Source organism: Bombina bombina, chromosome 2 (genome assembly GCF_027579735.1).
Source record: "Bombina bombina isolate aBomBom1 chromosome 2, aBomBom1.pri, whole genome shotgun sequence".
In the NCBI taxonomy this organism is placed as follows: domain Eukaryota; kingdom Metazoa; phylum Chordata; class Amphibia; order Anura; family Bombinatoridae; genus Bombina; species Bombina bombina.
In genome coordinates, this window is record NC_069500.1 from 1,427,820,509 (window position 1) to 1,427,840,714 (window position 20,206).

At 41.1% G+C, this 20,206-nt stretch overlaps 1 protein-coding gene across 1 annotated transcript in view; it reads right to left on the reverse strand.

The window, feature by feature from the left end:
• LOC128647598 (uncharacterized) overlaps positions 1-20,206 on the reverse strand; it is a 386,767-nt gene that overhangs the window by 32,101 nt on the left and 334,460 nt on the right. Inside the window, exon 6 of the mRNA XM_053700355.1 lies at positions 2,208-2,492. Within this exon, the coding sequence (XP_053556330.1) occupies positions 2,208-2,492 (285 nt within the window). The remainder of the gene's footprint in view (positions 1-2,207; positions 2,493-20,206) is intronic.

Here is a 20,206-nt window from a genome sequence, read left to right on the forward strand (position 1 = left end):
GACATATCTTTATTAAAAAATAATTTCTCTTTAAATTGTAATGCTCTCTCAACACAATTGTCATATAGTGTGACAGGTGGTTCCACAATGGCATCTAAGCATCTATGTACTTTGCTCCATGTCTTCCATAGTAACAGATGCAAGGTACAATCTTATTCAGGCCCCTTCTAACGAACAGAACTATTAACATAGTATATAATAGTATACTGTTCCCTTAAATAGTAAACGTTTTAATAATTATCGTGTACTGTGCCTTTAATAATAATTTATATTAAGCCCCAAATGAAGTTTGACAAGTTTAACAAATAACACTAATAGTATACTGTTCCTTTAAATAGTAAACATTCTAATAATTAACTACTATGCCTTTAATAATAATTTACATTGAGCCCCAAAACGAAGTTTAACAAGTTTGGTGATCTAACACAAAAGCTCTGTAAGCTTCACATGGGCCCCATTCTAGAGAAAAATAAAATTAACACTCCAGTCACCCTGCCACAGCTCCGCTGTGGCTCCTACCTGCCTCCGGGTGACAACCGAACTGCATGTCTAATGATACTTGCAGCGCTCGTGAAGACCGCACTTAGGAGCTGCACCAGTACACTGTAATATCCACCGGGCCTTAACTGATACGCAACAGCGCTAGAAAAGCACCCAAATGCAGCCCCGCCCATCAAGGGCGTTAACCAACACGGAACCCGGGAGAAAAAATGGCAAAAGGCCTTAATAAACAGTTTTGCCCGCAGAAGTGTTATCACAGCCCCAGCGTCAGCCACAAATTCCCAATAAAGGCAAGCCCGCTATCATCTATCTTTAAATAGAAAAATAAATGTCCCAGTGCTTCTGGCTAAAACCTGCCTGACTGTCTGGGAAGTATAATCAATGTATGGCTTTATCTGTTTAGGAAAACAACCCTTTACCATAACATAGCACAGTTAGTTCTGAGTATCTGCTATAAGCCCCAGAAATAAAACTGCACCTACCTCCATGCTGAGTAACAGCATGAAATCACTCACAGTGTCCAGAGGTCCACTATCTCCTCCAGAGGTCCTGTGGATAAGAAAAGGCCTTAGGCAAATTCACTAAGTCCATCTCCAGGCAACACCAATAGGGGAGGTGTAGTGAGAGTAAGATCCCACAAGTTCCCAGCAATTGGTCTCCAGAAGTTGCCCAGAATAAAAATAGTACACTTAGGCACCATTTAAAATAAAAAATTCTTGAATTGAGAATCTAAACTAACACCTCACTTTACCTCTTCCTATCACTAACACAGGCAAAGAGAATGACTGGAGGGGGAGGGAAGGGAGGGGCTATATATGCAGCTCTGCTGTGGAGCTCTTTGCCACTTCCTGCTGGCCAGGAGGCGATATCCCACAAGTAAGGATGAAATCTGTGGACTCGTCATATCTTGTAAAAGAAATCTATTTCTTAATGCAAAATGTTTGTTTAAATAAATATTGTAATAAAATCACAATTCAACTCACAATCACAATACGTATTTATTTATATATTTTTTTATACAGATGTCTTGCTGCAATTTAGCACTTAATTGCAGATATATAATATGCATATATGAAAATTACATTACTGTCCCTTAAGGAGACAGTAAATTCAAAATCAACCTTAAGTAGTTTTAAACAACTTACGAATTTACTTCAATTATCAATTGTTCTTTGCTTTTTGGTATCCTTTGTTAAAGATAAAATGTAGGAAGGCTAAGATGTGCTCAGGAGTGTGCATATTAGATGGGCTCAGGAGCGTGCATGTGTCACTGTCTAGTACTTCATAGTAGAAGTGTTTTGCAACATTGTATGTCTCAGTCTGCTAAGGATAACTAAAGATGTGTGCACTCTCCTGAGCTACTATGAGCCTACCTACATTCACTCTTCATGAAAGGATACCAAGACAACAAAGACAATGTATTGTTTAAAAATGCATATTTTATCTAAACTATAAAAGTGTAACTTTGTCTTTACTGTAATTACAAGCTTATCTTACGCCCGTCGCCTTATATAATTATAATTACACTGACAAAATACACAGAGCCCTAAACACCATTGCTATGTTTATTCTTACAGCTCTCTCTCAGTTATACAAATGCTTCACCAGCTGCTGTATTAATAAATCTATAAATGATCATTACTGTATATTAATATCCTGCTACAATGTTATATTATCAGCTTATTAGGTACAATTAAGTGACTTACATGAATCTGATTGTTTCAGCAGTTTCTCTGCAGTGTCCTTCAGGTTGGCCTCATATAAAACCTGTGATGTCACCATCAGAGCCTCCTCATCTCCATAACTCTGTATTAAACAGGCTGCTGTATCATAACAATTTGCATTCTGCAGCTGCTCAGGTGGGATAGCCATCTTCTCATTAAATGTCACTGTCATTAACTTGTCTTTAAATCGCTTGAGATCCCCATCACTCAGGTTTATCAGAGTACGGAACAGAAGAAATTGTATTCTCAGGAAACCTGTATACATATCTGCAGAGTGACATAAACAGAAGATAAAATCAGTATATTTTCCTATAGTTGCCCTTTAATGACAAACCTGTAAAATTAGAGAGACAAACCAGAGTTCTCACCACAAGCTAAAGCTATGATCATTAATTCCATAAAACCCTGCAGTAAATGTTATAGACTTACATAAAGCGTGCCAATATATGGTAAAAAAAAAACCTCAGTAACTGTTTGCTTTGGGCATAACAGGAAAATCAAGGAATTTGTTAATTTGTAAACCCAAAGTTATAGTAAACTGCCTAACTTGTGAATGTGGAATTTTTTATATAGGAATGTCTACCAGAAACATGGGCACTAGAGTTTTAGAACATAGAGGTAATATTTGCAATGCCCAGGATGATATAGACAAGCGGAGGGTCATCTCATCGGTGGCCAGACATTTCATGCAGATGCACAATTCAAATACCAACAAACTTATATGTTGGGGTCAGGAAAAAGTAAAAATGGGTATCAGAGGAGGTGACCCATGAATGAATTTAACAAATATTGGACCTAACACTGAGAACAGTTAGACATTGTTCCCTATTCATATCCATATCTGAATTCATGCGTTTCCCCATCAAAACATTGTGGGCTAGATTACAAATGGAGTGCTAATTTATTGCGCGCCCGCAAACAGGAAAATGTAAAATTTGTGGGCACACAATAAATAAACAGCCATTATAAGTGGCTGGTTATTGCTACCGCAAGCTTGCGGTAGTAATTAGCACTCCAAAAACTAACCAGAGGTCAGATCTTTGTGCCTCAATTGTCCCAAAACTTTAGTGTTTGCTCCTTTAACTAAAAAAAATACTAGCATATAACATAATTTATGTAAGAACTTACCTGATAAATTCATTTCTTTCATATTGGCAAGAGTCCATGAGCTAGTGACATATGGGATATACAATCCTACCAGGAGGGGCAATGTTTCCCAAACCTCAAAATGCCTATAAATACACCCCTCACCACACCCACAATTCAGTTTAACGAATAGCCAAGCAGTGGGGTGATAAAGAAAGGAGTAGAAAGCATCAACAAAGGAAATTTGGAAATAATTGTGCTTTATACAAAAAATAATAACCACCATAAAAAGGGTGGGCCTCATGGACTCTTGCCAATATGAAAGAAATGAATTTATCAGGTAAGTTCTTACATAAAATATGTTTTCTTTCATGTAATTGGCAAGAGTCCATGAGCTAGTGACATATGGGATATCAATAGCCAAGATGTGGATCTTCCACTCAAGAGTCACTAGAGAGGGAGGGAATAAAAATAAAAACAGCCATATTCCGCTGAAAAAAATGAATCCACAACCCAAAAAAATAAGTTTATTTCCATTTTTGAAAGAAAAAAACTTAAATCAAAAAGCAGAAGAATCATACTGAAACAGCTGCCTGGAGAACTTTTCTACCAAAAACTGCTTCCGAAGAAGCAAATACATAAAAACGGTAGAATTTAGTAAAAGTATGCAAAGAGGACCAAGTTGCCGCTTTGCAAATCTGATCAACTGAAGCTTCATTCTTAAAAGCCCACGAAGTGGAGACCGATCTAGTAGAATGAGCTGTAATTCTCTGAGGCGGGGCCTGACGCGACTCCAAATAAGCTTAACGAATCAAAAGTTTCAACCAAGAAGCCAAGGAAATAGCAGAAGCCTTCTGACCTTTCCTAGGACCAGAAAATAAAACAAAATAGACTGGAAGTCTTCCTGAAATCTTTAGTAGCTTCCACATAATATTTCAAAGCTCTTACCACATCCAAAGAATGTAAGGATCTTTCCAAAGAATTCTTTGGATTAGGACATAAGGAAGGGACAACAATTTCTCTACTAATGTTGTTAGAATTCACAACCTAAGGTAAAAATTGAAAAGAAGTCCACAAAACTGCCTTATCCTGATGAAAAATCAGAAAAGGAGACTCATAAGAAGAAGCGGATAGCTCAGAAACTCTTCTAGCAGAAGAGATAGCCAAAAGGAACAACACTTTCCAAGAAAGTAGTTTAATGTCCAAAGAATGCATAGGCTCAAATGGAGGAGCCTGTAAAGCCTTCAGAACCAAATTAAGACTCCAAGGAGGAGAAATTGATTTAATGACAGGCTTAATACGAACTAAAGCTTGTACAAACAGTGAATATCAGGAAGTTTAGCAATCTTTCTGTGAAATAAATCAGAAAGAGCGGAGATTTGACCTTTCAAGGAACTTGCAGACAAACCCTTATCCAAACCATCCTGAAGGAACTGTAAAATTCTAGGAATTCTAAAAGAATGCCAGGAGAATTTATGAGAAGAACACCATGAAATGTAAGTCTTCCAAACTCTATAATAAATCTTTCTAGAGACAGATTTACGAGCTTGTAACATAGTATTAATCACTGAGTCAGAGAAACCTCTATGACTTAGAACTAAGCGTTCAATTTCCAGACCTTCAAATTTAATGATTTGAGATCATGATGGAAAAACGGACCTTGAGATAGTAGGTCCGACCGTAACGGAAGTGGCCAAGGCGGGCAACTGGACATCCGAACCAGATCCGCATACCAAAACCTGTGTGGCCATGCTGGAGCCACCAGCAAAACAAAAAGACTGTTCCATGATGATTTTGGAGATCACTCTTGGAAGGAGAACTAGAGGCGGGAAGATGTAAGCAGGATGATAACACCAAGGAAGTGTCAGTGCATCCACTGCTTCCGCCTGAACATCCCTGGACCTGGACAGGTATCTGGGAAGTTTCTTGTTTAGATGAAAGGCCATGAGATCTATCTCTGGAAGACCCCACATCTGAACAATCTGAGAAAACACATCTGGATGGAGAGACCACTCCTCTGGATGTAAAGTCTGGCGGCTGAGATAATCCGCCTCCCAACTGTCTACACCTGGGATATGCACCTCAGAGATTAGACAGGAGCTGGATTCCGCCCAAGCAAGAATCCAAGATACTTCTTTCATAGCTTGGGGACTGTGAGTCCCACCCTGATGATTGACATAAGCCACAGTTGTGATATTGTCTGTCTGAAAACAATTCAACGGTTCTCTCTTTAACAGAGTCCAAGACTGAAGAGCCCTGAGAATTGCACGGAGTTCTAAAATATTTATTGGTAATCTCGCCTCTTGAGATTTCCAAACCCCTTGTGCTGTCAGAGATCCCCAAACAGCTCCCCAACCTGAAAGACTCGCATCTGTTGAGATCACAGTCCAGGTTGGCCGAACAAAGGAAGCCCCTTGAACCAAACGATGGTGATCTATCCACCATGTCAGAGATTGTCGTACATTGGGATTCAAGGATATTAATTGTGATATCTTTGTATAATCCCTGAACCATTGATTCCGCATGCAAAGCTGTAGAGGTCTCATGTGAAAACGAGCAAAGGGGATCGTGTCCGATGCTGCAGTCATGAGACCTAAAATTTCCATGCACATAGCCACTGAAGGGAATGACTGAGACTGAAGGTGCCGGCATGCTGCGACCAATTTTAAACATCTCTTGTCTGTTAGAGACAGAGTCATGGACACTGAATCTATATGGAAGCCTAAAAAGGTGACCCTTGTCTGAGGAATCAATAAACTTTTTGGTAAATTGATCCTCCAACCATGTTTTCGAAGAAACAACACTAGTTGATTTGTGTGAAATTTTGCAGTATGTAAAGACTGAGCTAGTACCAAGATATCGTCCAAATAAGGAAACACCGCAATACCCTGTTTTCTGATTACAGATAGTAGGGCACCCAGAACCTTTGAAAAGATTCTTGGAGCTGTTGCTAGCTCAAATGGAAGAGCAACAAATTGGTAATGCTTGTCTAGAAAAGAGAATCTCAGAAACTGATAGTGTTCTAGATGAATCGAAATATGAAGGTAAGCATCCTGCAAGTCTATTGTGGACATATAATGTCCTTGCTGAACCAAAGGCAGAATAGTCCTTATAGTCACCATCTTGAAAGTTGGTACTCTTACATAACGATTCAAAATTTTTAGATCCAGCACTGGTCTGAATAAATTTTCTTTCTTTGGTACAATGAATAGGTTTGAATAAAACCCCAAACCTTGTTCCTGAGGAGGAACTGGCATGATTACCCCTGAAGACTCCAGATCTGAAACACACTTCAGAAAAGCCTCAGCTTTTACTGGATTTACAGGGATGGGTGAGAGAAAAAAATCTTCTCACAGGAGGTCTTATTTTGAATCCTATGCGATACCCCTGAGAGACAATGCTCTGAATCCAATGATTTTGGACAGATTTTATCCAAAAATCCTTGAAAAACCTTAATCTGCCCCCTACCAGCTGAGCTGGAATGAGGGCCACACCTTCATGCGGACTTAGGGGCAGAATTTGGTTTCCTAAATGGCTTGGATTTATTCCAATTAGAGGAAGGCTTCCAACTGGAAGCAGATTCCTTGGGAGGAGGATTGAGTTTTTGTTCCTTATTTTGACGAAAGGAACGAAAACGGTTAGAAGCCTTAGATTTACCCTTAGGTTTATTATCATGAGGCGGAAAAACTCCTTTTCCTCCAGTGATAGTTGAAATAATAGAATCCAACTGAGAACCAAATAAATTATTACCTTGGAAAGAAAGAGATAGTAATCTAGATTTAGATGTCATATCAGCATTCCAAGATTTAAGCCACAAAGCTCTTCTAGCTAATACAGCTAAAGACATGGATCTAACATCAATTTTGATAATATCAAAAATGGCATCACAAATAAAATTATCAGCATGTTGCAGTAAGCGAGTAATGCTCGATATGTCAGGATCCAAATCTTGTTGCGCTAAATTCTCCAACCAAAAAGTTGAGGCAGCCGCAACATCAGCCAAAGAAATAGCAGGTCTGAGAAGATGACCTGAATATAAATAGGCCTTCCTTAGATAGGATTCAAGCTTCCTATCTAAAGGATCCTTAAAGGAAGTACTATCTTCCATAGGAATTGTGGTACGTTTAGCAAGAGTAGAAATAGCCCCATCAACTTTGGGGATTTTTTCCCAAAACTCTATAAATTTTGCTGGTAAAGGATACAATTTTTTAAACCTTGAAGAAGGAATAAAAGAAGTACCTGGCTTATTCAATTCCCTAGAAATCATATCAGAAATAGCCTCAGGAATAGGAAAAACCCCTGGGGAAACCACACAGGAGGTTTAAAAAACAGAATTTATGTTTACCTGATAAATTACTTTCTCCAACGGTGTGTCCGGTCCACGGCGTCATCCTTACTTGTGGGATATTCTCTTCCCCAACAGGAAATGGCAAAGAGCCCAGCAAAGCTGGTCACATGATCCCTCCTAGGCTCCGCCTACCCCAGTCATTCGACCGACGTTAAGGAGGAATATTCGCATAGGAGAAACCATATGGTACCGTGGTGACTGTAGTTAAAGAAAATAAATTATCAGACCTGATTAAAAAAACCAGGGCGGGCCGTGGACCGGACACACCGTTGGAGAAAGTAATTTATCAGGTAAACATAAATTCTGTTTTCTCCAACATAGGTGTGTCCGGTCCACGGCGTCATCCTTACTTGTGGGAACCAATACCAAAGCTTTAGGACACGGATGAAGGGAGGGAGCAAATTAGGTCACCTAGATGGAAGGCACCACGGCTTGCAAAACCTTTCTCCCAAAAATAGCCTCAGAAGAAGCAAAAGTATCAAACTTGTAAAATTTGGTAAAAGTGTGCAGTGAAGACCAAGTCGCTGCCCTACATATCTGATCAACAGAAGCCTCGTTCTTGAAGGCCCATGTGGAAGCCACAGCCCTAGTGGAATGAGCTGTGATTCTTTCGGGAGGCTGCCGTCCGGCAGTCTCGTAAGCCAATCTGATGATGCTTTTAATCCAAAAAGAGAGAGAGGTAGAAGTTGCTTTTTGACCTCTCCTTTTACCGGAATAAACAACAAACAAGGAAGATGTTTGTCTAAAATCCTTTGTAGCATCTAAATAGAATTTTAGAGCGCGAACAACATCCAAATTGTGCAACAAACGTTCCTTCTTTGAAACTGGTTTCGGACACAGAGAAGGTACGATAATCTCCTGGTTAATGTTATTGTTAGAAACAACTTTTGGAAGAAAACCAGGTTTAGTACGTAAAACCACCTTATCTGCATGGAACACCAGATAAGGAGGAGAACACTGCAGAGCAGATAATTCTGAAACTCTTCTAGCAGAAGAAATAGCAACTAAAAACAAAACTTTCCAAGATAATAACTTAATATCAACGGAATGTAAGGGTTCAAACGGAACCCCCTGAAGAACTGAAAGAACTAAATTGAGACTCCAAGGAGGAGTCAAAGGTTTGTAAACAGGCTTAATTCTAACCAGAGCCTGAACAAAGGCTTGAACATCTGGCACAGCTGCCAGCTTTTTGTGAAGTAACACAGACAAGGCAGAAATCTGTCCCTTCAGGGAACTTGCAGATAATCCTTTTTCCAATCCTTCTTGAAGGAAGGATAGAATCTTAGGAATCTTAACCTTGTCCCAAGGGAATCCTTTAGATTCACACCAACAGATATATTCTTTCCAAATTTTGTGGTAAATCTTTCGAGTTACAGGCTTTCTGGCCTGAACAAGAGTATCGATAACAGAATCTGAGAACCCTCGCTTCGATAAGATCAAGCGTTCAATCTCCAAGCAGTCAGCTGGAGTGAAACCAGATTCGGATGTTCGAACGGACCCTGAACAAGAAGGTCTCGTCTCAAAGGTAGCTTCCAAGGTGGAGCCGATGACATATTCACCAGATCTGCATACCAAGTCCTGCGTGGCCACGCAGGAGCTATCAAGATCACCGACGCCCTCTCCTGATTGATCCTGGCTACCAGCCTGGGGATGAGAGGAAACGGCGGGAACACATAAGCTAGTTTGAAGGTCCAAGGTGCTACTAGTGCATCCACTAGAGCCGCCTTGGGATCCCTGGATCTGGACCCGTAGCAAGGAACTTTGAAGTTCTGACGAGAGGCCATCAGATCCATGTCTGGAATGCCCCACAGCTGAGTGACTTGGGCAAAGATTTCCGGATGGAGTTCCCACTCCCCCGGATGCAATGTCTGACGACTCAGAAAATCCGCTTCCCAATTTTCCACTCCTGGGATGTGGATAGCAGACAGGTGGCAGGAGTGAGACTCCGCCCATAGAATGATTTTGGTCACTTCTTCCATCGCTAGGGAACTCCTTGTTCCCCCCTGATGGTTGATGTACGCAACAGTTGTCATGTTGTCTGATTGAAACCGTATGAACTTGGCCCTCGCTAGCTGAGGCCAAGCCTTGAGAGCATTGAATATCGCTCTCAGTTCCAGAATATTTATCGGTAGAAGAGATTCTTCCCGAGACCAAAGACCCTGAGCTTTCAGGGATCCCCAGACCGCGCCCCAGCCCATCAGACTGGCGTTGGTCGTGACAATGACCCACTCTGGTCTGCGGAATGTCATCCCTTGTGACAGGTTGTCCAGGGACAGCCACCAACGGAGTGAGTCTCTGGTCCTCTGATTTACTTGTATCTTCGGAGACAAGTCTGTATAGTCCCCATTCCACTGACTGAGCATGCACAGTTGTAATGGTCTCAGATGAATGCGCGCAAAAGGAACTATGTCCATTGCCGCTACCATCAACCCGATCACTTCCATGCACTGAGCTATGGAAGGAAGAGGAACGGAATGAAGTATCCGACAAGAGTCTAGAAGTTTTGTTTTTCTGGCCTCTGTCAGAAAAATCCTCATTTCTAAGGAGTCTATTATTGTTCCCAAGAAGGGAACCCTTGTTGACGGAGATAGAGAACTCTTTTCCACGTTCACTTTCCAACCGTGAGATCTGAGAAAGGCCAGGACAATGTCCGTGTGAGCCTTTGCTTGAGGAAGGGACGACGCTTGAATCAGAATGTCGTCCAAGTAAGGTACTACAGCAATGCCCCTTGGTCTTAGCACAGCTAGAAGGGACCCTAGTACCTTTGTGAAAATCCTTGGAGCAGTGGCTAATCCGAAAGGAAGCGCCACGAACTGGTAATGCTTGTCCAGGAATGCGAACCTTAGGAACCGATGATGTTCCTTGTGGATAGGAATATGTAGATACGCATCCTTTAAATCCACCGTGGTCATGAATTGACCTTCCTGGATGGAAGGAAGAATAGTTCGAATGGTTTCCATCTTGAACGATGGAACCTTGAGAAACTTGTTTAAGATCTTGAGATCTAAGATTGGTCTGAACGTTCCCTCTTTTTTGGGAACTATGAACAGATTGGAGTAGAACCCCATCCCTTGTTCTCTTAATGGAACAGGATGAATCACTCCCATTTTTAACAGGTCTTCTACACAATGTAAGAATGCCTGTCTTTTTATGTGGTCTGAAGACAACTGAGACCTGTGGAACCTCCCCCTTGGGGGAAGTCCCTTGAATTCCAGAAGATAACCTTGGGAGACTATTTCTAGCGCCCAAGGATCCAGAACATCTCTTGCCCAAGCCTGAGCGAAGAGAGAGAGTCTGCCCCCCACCAGATCCGGTCCCGGATCGGGGGCCAACATTTCATGCTGTCTTGGTAGCAGTGGCAGGTTTCTTGGCCTGCTTTCCCTTGTTCCAGCCTTGCATTGGTCTCCAAGCTGGCTTGGCTTGAGAAGTATTACCCTCTTGCTTAGAGGACGTAGCACTTTGGGCTGGTCCGTTTCTATGAAAGGGATGAAAATTAGGTTTATTTTTCGCCTTGAAAGGCCGATCCTGAGGAAGGGCGTGGCCCTTACCCCCAGTGATATCAGAGATAATCTCTTTCAAGTCAGGGCCAAACAGCGTTTTCCCCTTGAAAGGAATGTTAAGTAGCTTGTTCTTGGAAGACGCATCAGCCGACCAAGATTTCAACCAAAGCGCTCTGCGCGCCACAATAGCAAACCCAGAATTCTTAGCCGCTAACCTAGCCAATTGCAAAGTGGCGTCTAGGGTGAAAGAATTAGCCAATTTGAGAGCATTGATTCTGTCCATAATCTCCTCATAAGGAGGAGAATCACTATCGACCGCCTTTATCAGCTCATCGAACCAGAAACATGCGGCTGTAGCGACAGGGACAATGCATGAAATTGGTTGTAGAAGGTAACCCTGCTGAACAAACATCTTTTTAAGCAAACCTTCTAATTTTTTATCCATAGGATCTTTGAAAGCACAACTATCCTCTATGGGTATAGTGGTGCGTTTGTTTAAAGTGGAAACCGCTCCCTCGACCTTGGGGACTGTCTGCCATAAGTCCTTTCTGGGGTCGACCATAGGAAACAATTTTTTAAATATGGGGGGAGGGACGAAAGGAATACCGGGCCTTTCCCATTCTTTATTAACAATGTCCGCCACCCGCTTGGGTATAGGAAAAGCTTCTGGGAGCCCCGGCACCTCTAGGAACTTGTCCATTTTACATAGTTTCTCTGGGATGACCAACTTGTCACAATCATCCAGAGTGGATAGTACCTCCTTAAGCAGAATGCGGAGATGTTCCAACTTAAATTTAAATGTAATCACATCAGGTTCAGCTTGTTGAGAAATGTTCCCTGAATCAGTAATTTCTCCCTCAGACAAAACCTCCCTGGCCCCATCAGACTGGGTTAGGGGCCCTTCAGAAACATTAATATCAGCGTCGTCATGCTCTTCAGTATCTAAAACAGAGCAGTCGCGCTTACGCTGATAAGTGTTCATTTTGGCTAAAATGTTTTTGACAGAATTATCCATTACAGCCGTTAATTGTTGCATAGTAAGGAGTATTGGCGCGCTAGATGTACTAGGGGCCTCCTGAGTGGGCAAGACTCGTGTAGACGAAGGAGGGAATGATGCAGTACCATGCTTACTCCCCTCACTTGAGGAATCATCTTGGGCATCATTGTCATTGTCACATAAATCACATTTATTTAAATGAATAGGAATTCTGGCTTCCCCACATTCAGAACACAGTCTATCTGGTAGTTCAGACATGTTAAACAGGCATAAACTTGATAACAAAGTACAAAAAACGTTTTAAAATAAAACCGTTACTGTCACTTTAAATTTTAAACTGAACACACTTTATTACTGCAATTGCGAAAAAACATGAAGGAATTGTTCAAAATTCACCAAATTTTCACCACAGTGTCTTAAAGCCTTAAAAGTATTGCACACCAAATTTGGAAGCTTTAACCCTTAAAATAACGGAACCGGAGCCGTTTTGAACTTTAACCCCTTTACAGTCCCTGGTATCTGCTTTGCTGAGACCCAACCAAGCCCAAAGGGGAATACGATACCAAATGACGCCTTCAGAAAGTCTTTTCTAAGTATCAGAGCTCCTTTCACATGCGACTGCATGCCATGCCTCTCAAAAACAAGTGCGCAACACCGGCGCGAAAATGAGGCTCTGCCTATGCTTTGGGAAAGCCCCTAAAGAATAAGGTGTCTAAAACAGTGCCTGCCGATATTATTATATCAAAATACCCAGATAAAATGATTCCTCAAGGCTAAATATGTGTTAATAATGAATCGATTTAGCCCAGAAAAAGTCTACAGTCTTAATAAGCCCTTGTGAAGCCCTTATTTATGATCATAATAAACATGGCTTACCGGATCCCATAGGGAAAATGACAGCTTCCAGCATTACATCGTCTTGTTAGAATGTGTCATACCTCAAGCAGCAAGAGACTGCTCACTGTTCCCCCAACTGAAGTTAATTGCTCTCAACAGTCCTGTGTGGAACAGCCATGGATTTTAGTGACGGTTGCTAAAATCATTTTCCTCATACAAACAGAAATCTTCATCTCTTTTCTGTTTCTGAGTAAATAGTACATACCAGCACTATTTCAAAATAACAAACTCTTGATTGAATAATAAAAACTACAGTTAAACACTAAAAAACTCTAAGCCATCTCCGTGGAGATGTTGCCTGTACAACGGCAAAGAGAATGACTGGGGTAGGCGGAGCCTAGGAGGGATCATGTGACCAGCTTTGCTGGGCTCTTTGCCATTTCCTGTTGGGGAAGAGAATATCCCACAAGTAAGGATGACGCCGTGGACCGGACACACCTATGTTGGAGAAACAGCATTTAAACGTTTATTAGACTGAACGTCAATAGGACTGGTTACCTCAATATCCAAAGTAATTAACACTTCTTTTAATAAAGAATGCATATACTCTATTTTAAATAAATAAGTAGATTTGTCAGTGTCAATGTCTGAGGAAGGATCTTCTGAATCAGATAGATCCTCATCAGAAGAGGATAAATTGTTATGTTGCTGGTCATTTGAAATTTCATCAGCTAAATGAGAAGTTTTAAAAGACCTTTTACGTTTATTAGAAGGTGGAAATGCAGACAAAGCCTTCAGAATAGAATCAGATACAAATTCTTTAAAATTTACAGGTATATCATGTACATTAGAAGTTGAAGGAACTGCAACTGGCAATGTACTATTACTGATGAAAACCCTATCTGAATGTAAAAGTTTATCATGACAACTATTACAAATGACATTTGGTGGAATAATTTCTACACTTTTACAACAAATGCACTTAGCTTTAGTAGAACCGATGTCAGGCAGCAATGTTCCAGCAGAAACTTCTGAGGCAGGATCATATTGGGACATCTTGCTCAATGTAAGAGAAAAAACAACATATAAAGCAAAATTATCTATTTCCTTATATGACAGTTTCAGGAATGGGAAAAAATGCAAAAGCATAGGCCTCTGATAGAGAAAAAAGCAAGAGGCAAACATCAATGGGGTATTGAAAGAATGCAAAAAATTTGGCGCCAAGTATGACGCACAATGTAACGTAAACTTTTTTGGCGCCAAAAATAACTGGAAATGACACACTCACGTCACTAATGACGCCGCCGTGTGAAAGGTCTCGGCGTCACGTATGATGCCAGAAAAGAAGAAGTTGCGTCATAAACATCTTTTTCCGCGGCAAAAAAAATTTTGCACCAAGAATGACAAAATAAAGTTTAGCATTTGACGCACCCGCGGGCCTAATACCCGCAATAGCAAGAAAGTAGTCAATTGAAAAAAAGACTAAACCCCAGGTAAGAAATACATTTCTTAAAATGTTTAGATTCCCCAAATATGAAACTGATGGTCTGCAAAAAGGAAATACATGAACCTGACTCATGGCAAATATAAGTACAATACATATATTTAGAACTTTATATAAATGCATAAAGTGCCAAACCATAGCTGAGGTGTCTTAAGAAATAAAAAACATACTTACCAAAAGACACCCATCCACATATAGCAGATAGCCAAACCAGTACTAAAACAGTTATCAGTAGAGGTAATGGTAAATTGAGAGTATATCGTCGATCTGAAAAGGGAGGTAGGAGATGGATCTCTACGACCGATAACAGAGAACCCATGAAAAAGACCCCCATTAGAGAAATCATCATATTCAATAGGTGATACTCCCTTCACGTCCCTCTGACATTCGCTGTACTCTGAGAGGAATCGGGCTTCAACAATGCTGAGAAGCGCATATCAACGTAGAAATCTTAGCACAAACTTACTTCACCACCTTCATAGGAGGCAAAGTTTGTAAAACTGAATTGTGGGTGTGGTGAGGGGTGTATTTATAGGCATTTTGAGGTTTGGGAAACTTTGCCCCTCCTGGTAGGATTGTATATCCCATACGTCACTAGCTCATGGACTCTTGCCAATTACATGAAAGAAATATTATTTTTTTTAAACCACATGAAGCAATTTTATGGGGTTAAATGTGACAGGTGTGGGGTGTTAGAACTGAAAAGTGCCTTTACAGTGCTGCCTATAGGAACTGTGTCCAGAGTAAATATAAATGTATATGCTTATATACCTGTATATACACATATTAACATATATGTACATATTACTATACATATGTTTACTAACTGCTGCCCATCACTGCACCAGTTCTCACAACTGTATGTACTGGTATTACCAGGAGCGCAAACATTGTTCTCCCTTAAGTGCAAAAAATAAGATTGCCCTAGAAATGGCTTTTGGTTGGGCATCGCTCTTAGAAGGGCATTTGGCAGGGCAGTGCCCTAAAGTGATTCCGTTATTTTGCTGTCCAAAAAACAAACAAACTATATTCTAAAAAATAACCTAATCTAATCCCTATACAAAAAAAAAAATGTTTCCCTAACAATAGGGTGACCATATTGCCGCTTTAAAAAGGGACACATATGAAAAATACATATGTCAGGGATATTTTCAGAGCTGTTTAAATAAATGTTTTGTATAAGAACCCTGATATATGTATTTATCATATGTGCCCCCTTATTAAAGCAGCAATATGGTCAGCCTACCAAAAAAGGGCATTTGGTCAGGCATTGCCCAAGAGCATTTAAAAGCTCTTTTTCTTAAAAATCTAAAAAAAAAACAACAAGCAAAACCTTCAGCTAAACCCCAAAATTGGTATTCACCAAACTTGAATCTAGCTCCTCTTCATGGCGGGGACCGTCTTAATCCTGACGGCAGAGGGAGCTCATCTTCGTGGAGGCAGGGGCAGTTCATCTTCCACCCAATCAGTCTTATTATCTTCTTTTCTTCTTGTCTATGGATCTTCCATCCCTGACGACCACTTCATGCAGTCACCAGCCGCACACTGAGGTTTAAATGTGAGGCTCCCACTTATATATGGTTAGCCTTGCATTCCTATTTCATATGAAATTCAAATTAGCTTATAGAAAAAAAGCTTTAATTCTATTGGCTGATTTGAATTTGTGCCTGCCTTAAGAGGACGTTGGCAATTGAAGATCTGAAGACACATTGGGTAAAAGGTGTGCCAGTGTCTCAATATCATTCAGATCATACATCCCCTCATAATGCTTCCATCCCCATAGACGGATACTCACACAGGGAAGGTGCTTATTTCAAAGTGCAATATGGCACAGTCAATGACCTGGCACACGACTTCTCCAGGATTTGACACTTTCACTTTTTTGATATTTTTTTATGGCACCTCTGTTTTAGTCCTGGGACCTCTTTTTCAGGTGGGATTATTTAACCTTTTAATACTGTATATACTGTCATTGCTACAGAGAGCTTATTTTGGCAGCATGTTTTTTTTATACTTGTTTTATCAATAATATTAGCATGCAGTCATTTCAAGAAAGATTAGAAAATAGGGGGAATTATACACCTACCTCTGGTCCTAATTTAGGAGAATCACTGTATTGGTTTGTAGGAACTGTTTTGTCCTTTAATTAACGACAGAGTTCCTATGAAGACTGATAAAGGTTTTGGTGTAGGCTAGGTAATCCAGGGAAGGATTTCTCAGGATAGCCTAGTACTTTTATTTATGCCAGGAGTATAGATTTGAGTAATTCATATGAGATTAAACCACTCAGTCTATAAATGAGGCAGTGACTTATCGATATGAGAAACTTTGGTAAAGCACTGTGTAATGCCGCAAACTCAAAGCTAACAGAACATAAAATCACAGCATAACATATATGTAGAAAGTCAAGTAAATGCCAGACCTGTATGCAAGTTTCAGCCTTGGTCCGGTTTCCTCTCAGTGTGTCTTGGAGTCCTTTAGCTGAGTCTCCAGGGGGAAAACTGCAGGAGCGTGGAGAGCGGTCAGATCTAACAGGCAAGGAGAGGTGCAGTCGGCTGTGTCTGATGACGTAAGCTGCAGCCTGTACCGCACAGACACAGCTGATCGGAGGAATAACGGAGATGAACCTGAAGTTTGTCCGGAGCAGAGGGAGGCAAATGAGGAGGTTAGTAATCAGGTTAGAAAATCCACCAAACAGTATAGGTAGCGGCTGTATCAAGAAATTACTGTGAATAACATCCAAAGAAATGAGAGTGCACACGGAGTAACCGAAAGCAACTCAATAAAGCAGCATTGGAGCATAGGTAGGAGGTGCCTTAAATAAGCAAGTGCTTAAAGGTACAGAGAGACAGCCTTAACCCTTACAGAGCCCCCCGACAAGGAACCACAGCATGGGTCAAGGTCTGGGACGATCCGGGTTCCGCCTGTGGAAAAGGGACACAAGGCGAGGAGCAGAGACATTGGAGGCAGGCTCCCAGGAATCCTCCTCATGTCCAAAACCCTTCCAATGTATGAGATAGAACAGAACCCCTCTGCGAATACGGGAGTCCAGGATGCTATGTACAACAAATTCTTGATCCGGAGAAGGAGGTAGAACAGGAACAGGAACATCAGGACATGGTGTAGATAGAGAACAAGGTTTAACTAAGGACACGTGAAATGTCGGATGAACCTTGAAACTGGATGGGAGCTGTAGGGTGACAGTAGAAGGATTACAGATCCGTATGATAGGGTAAGGACCAATAAACAACTTCCCCAGTTTTCTGCAGGGGTATGACAGTTTCAGATTTTTTGTGGAGAGCCAAACCTTTTGACCCACTGTATACTTGGGACCGGTCCTATGACGGAGGTTGTAGTACCTGCTCTGGTATGCTTGTGCTTGCAGTATGTTGTCACGGACAGTAGAAAACAAATTGGATATGTCATTGACTAGATCATTAACCAGAGGACAGGGTGTCTCGACCTTTGGGAGTAGAGTGAAACGAGGGTGTAAACCATAGTTAATAAAAAAAGGAGAGAAACCAGTGGAGGCATTCTTGTTGTTGTTATACGCAAATTCTGTGAGAGGGAGAAATGATGCCCAAGAATCTTGCTGATGTGCACAGAAGCATCGCAAGTACTGCTCCAGCCACTGGTTCACTCTCTGTCTGTCCGTTAGTCTGGGGATGATATGCGGTGGTAAGTTTTTGTTCCATGTGGAGGGATTTACACAAGGATCTCCAAAATCTGGAGGTGAACTGAGTCCCGCGGTCACTGATTACTGTTAGGGGAACACCATGCAACCGGACAACATTTTGTATGAATAAGTCGCAAGTGGTTTTAGACGTAGGTAAAGAGGATATGGGGATGAAATGAGACATTTTCGAGAACAGGTCAGTAACCACCATGATTGTGGTGTAGTTGTTGGATGTCGGGAGATCAACAATAAAATCCATAGATACAGTCTCCCATGGAACATGGGGTGCTGGCAAAGGTTGTAAAAGACCAACAGGCAGTTGTCTAGAAGGTTTGGAGGTAGCACAGACGATACATTGATCCAAATGTTCCCTGAGATCAGTCCGTAGGGATGGCCACCAGTAGGATCTAGTGAGTAGGTCCATAGATTTATCCCTGCCCATATGACCAGTTAATGGAGTGTGGTGTACAGAGTTCAATACTGCCTTACGGAGGTTTAGGGGTACAAACAACTTGTGGTCTTTGCGTAATACTCCAGTAGAGTCACGTAATAATTCCTGATGGGGAACAGAAGTGTCGGTTGCAAGGGCCTTTTTAAAGAGAGGTTCAAGACCTGTCAAGATTCCTACTATACAATCCCTAGGTATGATAGTAGTTGGGTTAGTGGTTTGTAGGGGTTTAGTGGCTTGCCTGGAGAGGGCGTCTGCCTTACCGTTTCTGGTACCTGGTCTGTAAGTGATAATGTATTGAAAACGAGAGAAATAAAGACTCCATCTCACTTGTCTGGAGGACAATGTACGGTTAGATTGCAGGTACTGCAAATTTTTATGATCTGTGTAGATGACTGTAGGTTGAATAGCTCCTTCCAAGAGGTGTCTCCAATGGTCAAATGAACATTTTATAGCCAATAATTCTTTTTCTCCTACTGGGTAATTTAACTCGGCAGGTTGTAGGAGTCTAGAGAAGAATGCCACAGGATGCAAAGGATCCTTAAAAGATTTCCTCTGAGAGAGGATTGCGCCAATGGCAAAATCAGAGGCATCCACCTCTAGTATGAATTGCTTCTGCATATCTGGGTACTGCAAAATAGGGGCTGAAGTGAATTTAGTCTTGAGACTGTCAAAAACTGACTGAGTCTGATGGTTCCATTCAAACTGTTGATTGAGTTTGGTGAGTTCAGTCAATGGTTTAGTAAGGGCTGCAAAACCAGGAATAAACTTCCTATAATAATTAGAAAAACCTAGGAAGCGCTGTACATCTTTCTTTGTTTGGGGTGTAGGCCAATCTAAAATTGCCTGAACCTTGTCATTTTGCATCTTTATGCCCTTAGGGGAGATATCATAACCGAGGAAGGATATATTTTGAGACTCAAATATGCATTTTTCGAGTTTAGCATATAGGCTATTTTTCCTAAGTCTGGAGTGGACTTCCCTGACGTGTAGTCTATGTTGATCCAGGTCTTGTGAAAAGATCAGAATATCGTCCAAATAGACAACTATATATACATCCAGGATGTCTCTGAACAGATCATTGATAAGACATTGGAATGTTGCTGGAGCGTTGCATAATCCGAATGGCATCACTGTATACTCGAATAGACCGTATCTAGTTCGAAACGCAGTGAGCCATTCGTCTCCAGCTCTCATTCGTATCAGATTATAGGCGCCACGAAGATCCAACTTGGTGAAAACCGTGGCTCCCCTCAATCTTTCTATCAATTCAGGTTATGTATTGGTTTGTAGGAACTGTTTTGTCCTTTAATTAACGACAGAGTTCCTATGAAGACTGATAAAGGTTTTGGTGTAGGCTAGGTAATCCAGGGAAGGATTTCTCAGGATAGCCTAGTACTTTTATTTATGCCAGGAGTATAGATTTGAGTAATTCATATGAGATTAAACCACTCAGTCTATAAATGAGGCAGTGACTTATCGATATGAGAAACTTTGGTAAAGCACTGTGTAATGCCGCAAACTCAAAGCTAACAGAACATAAAATCACAGCATAACATATATGTAGAAAGTCAAGTAAATGCCA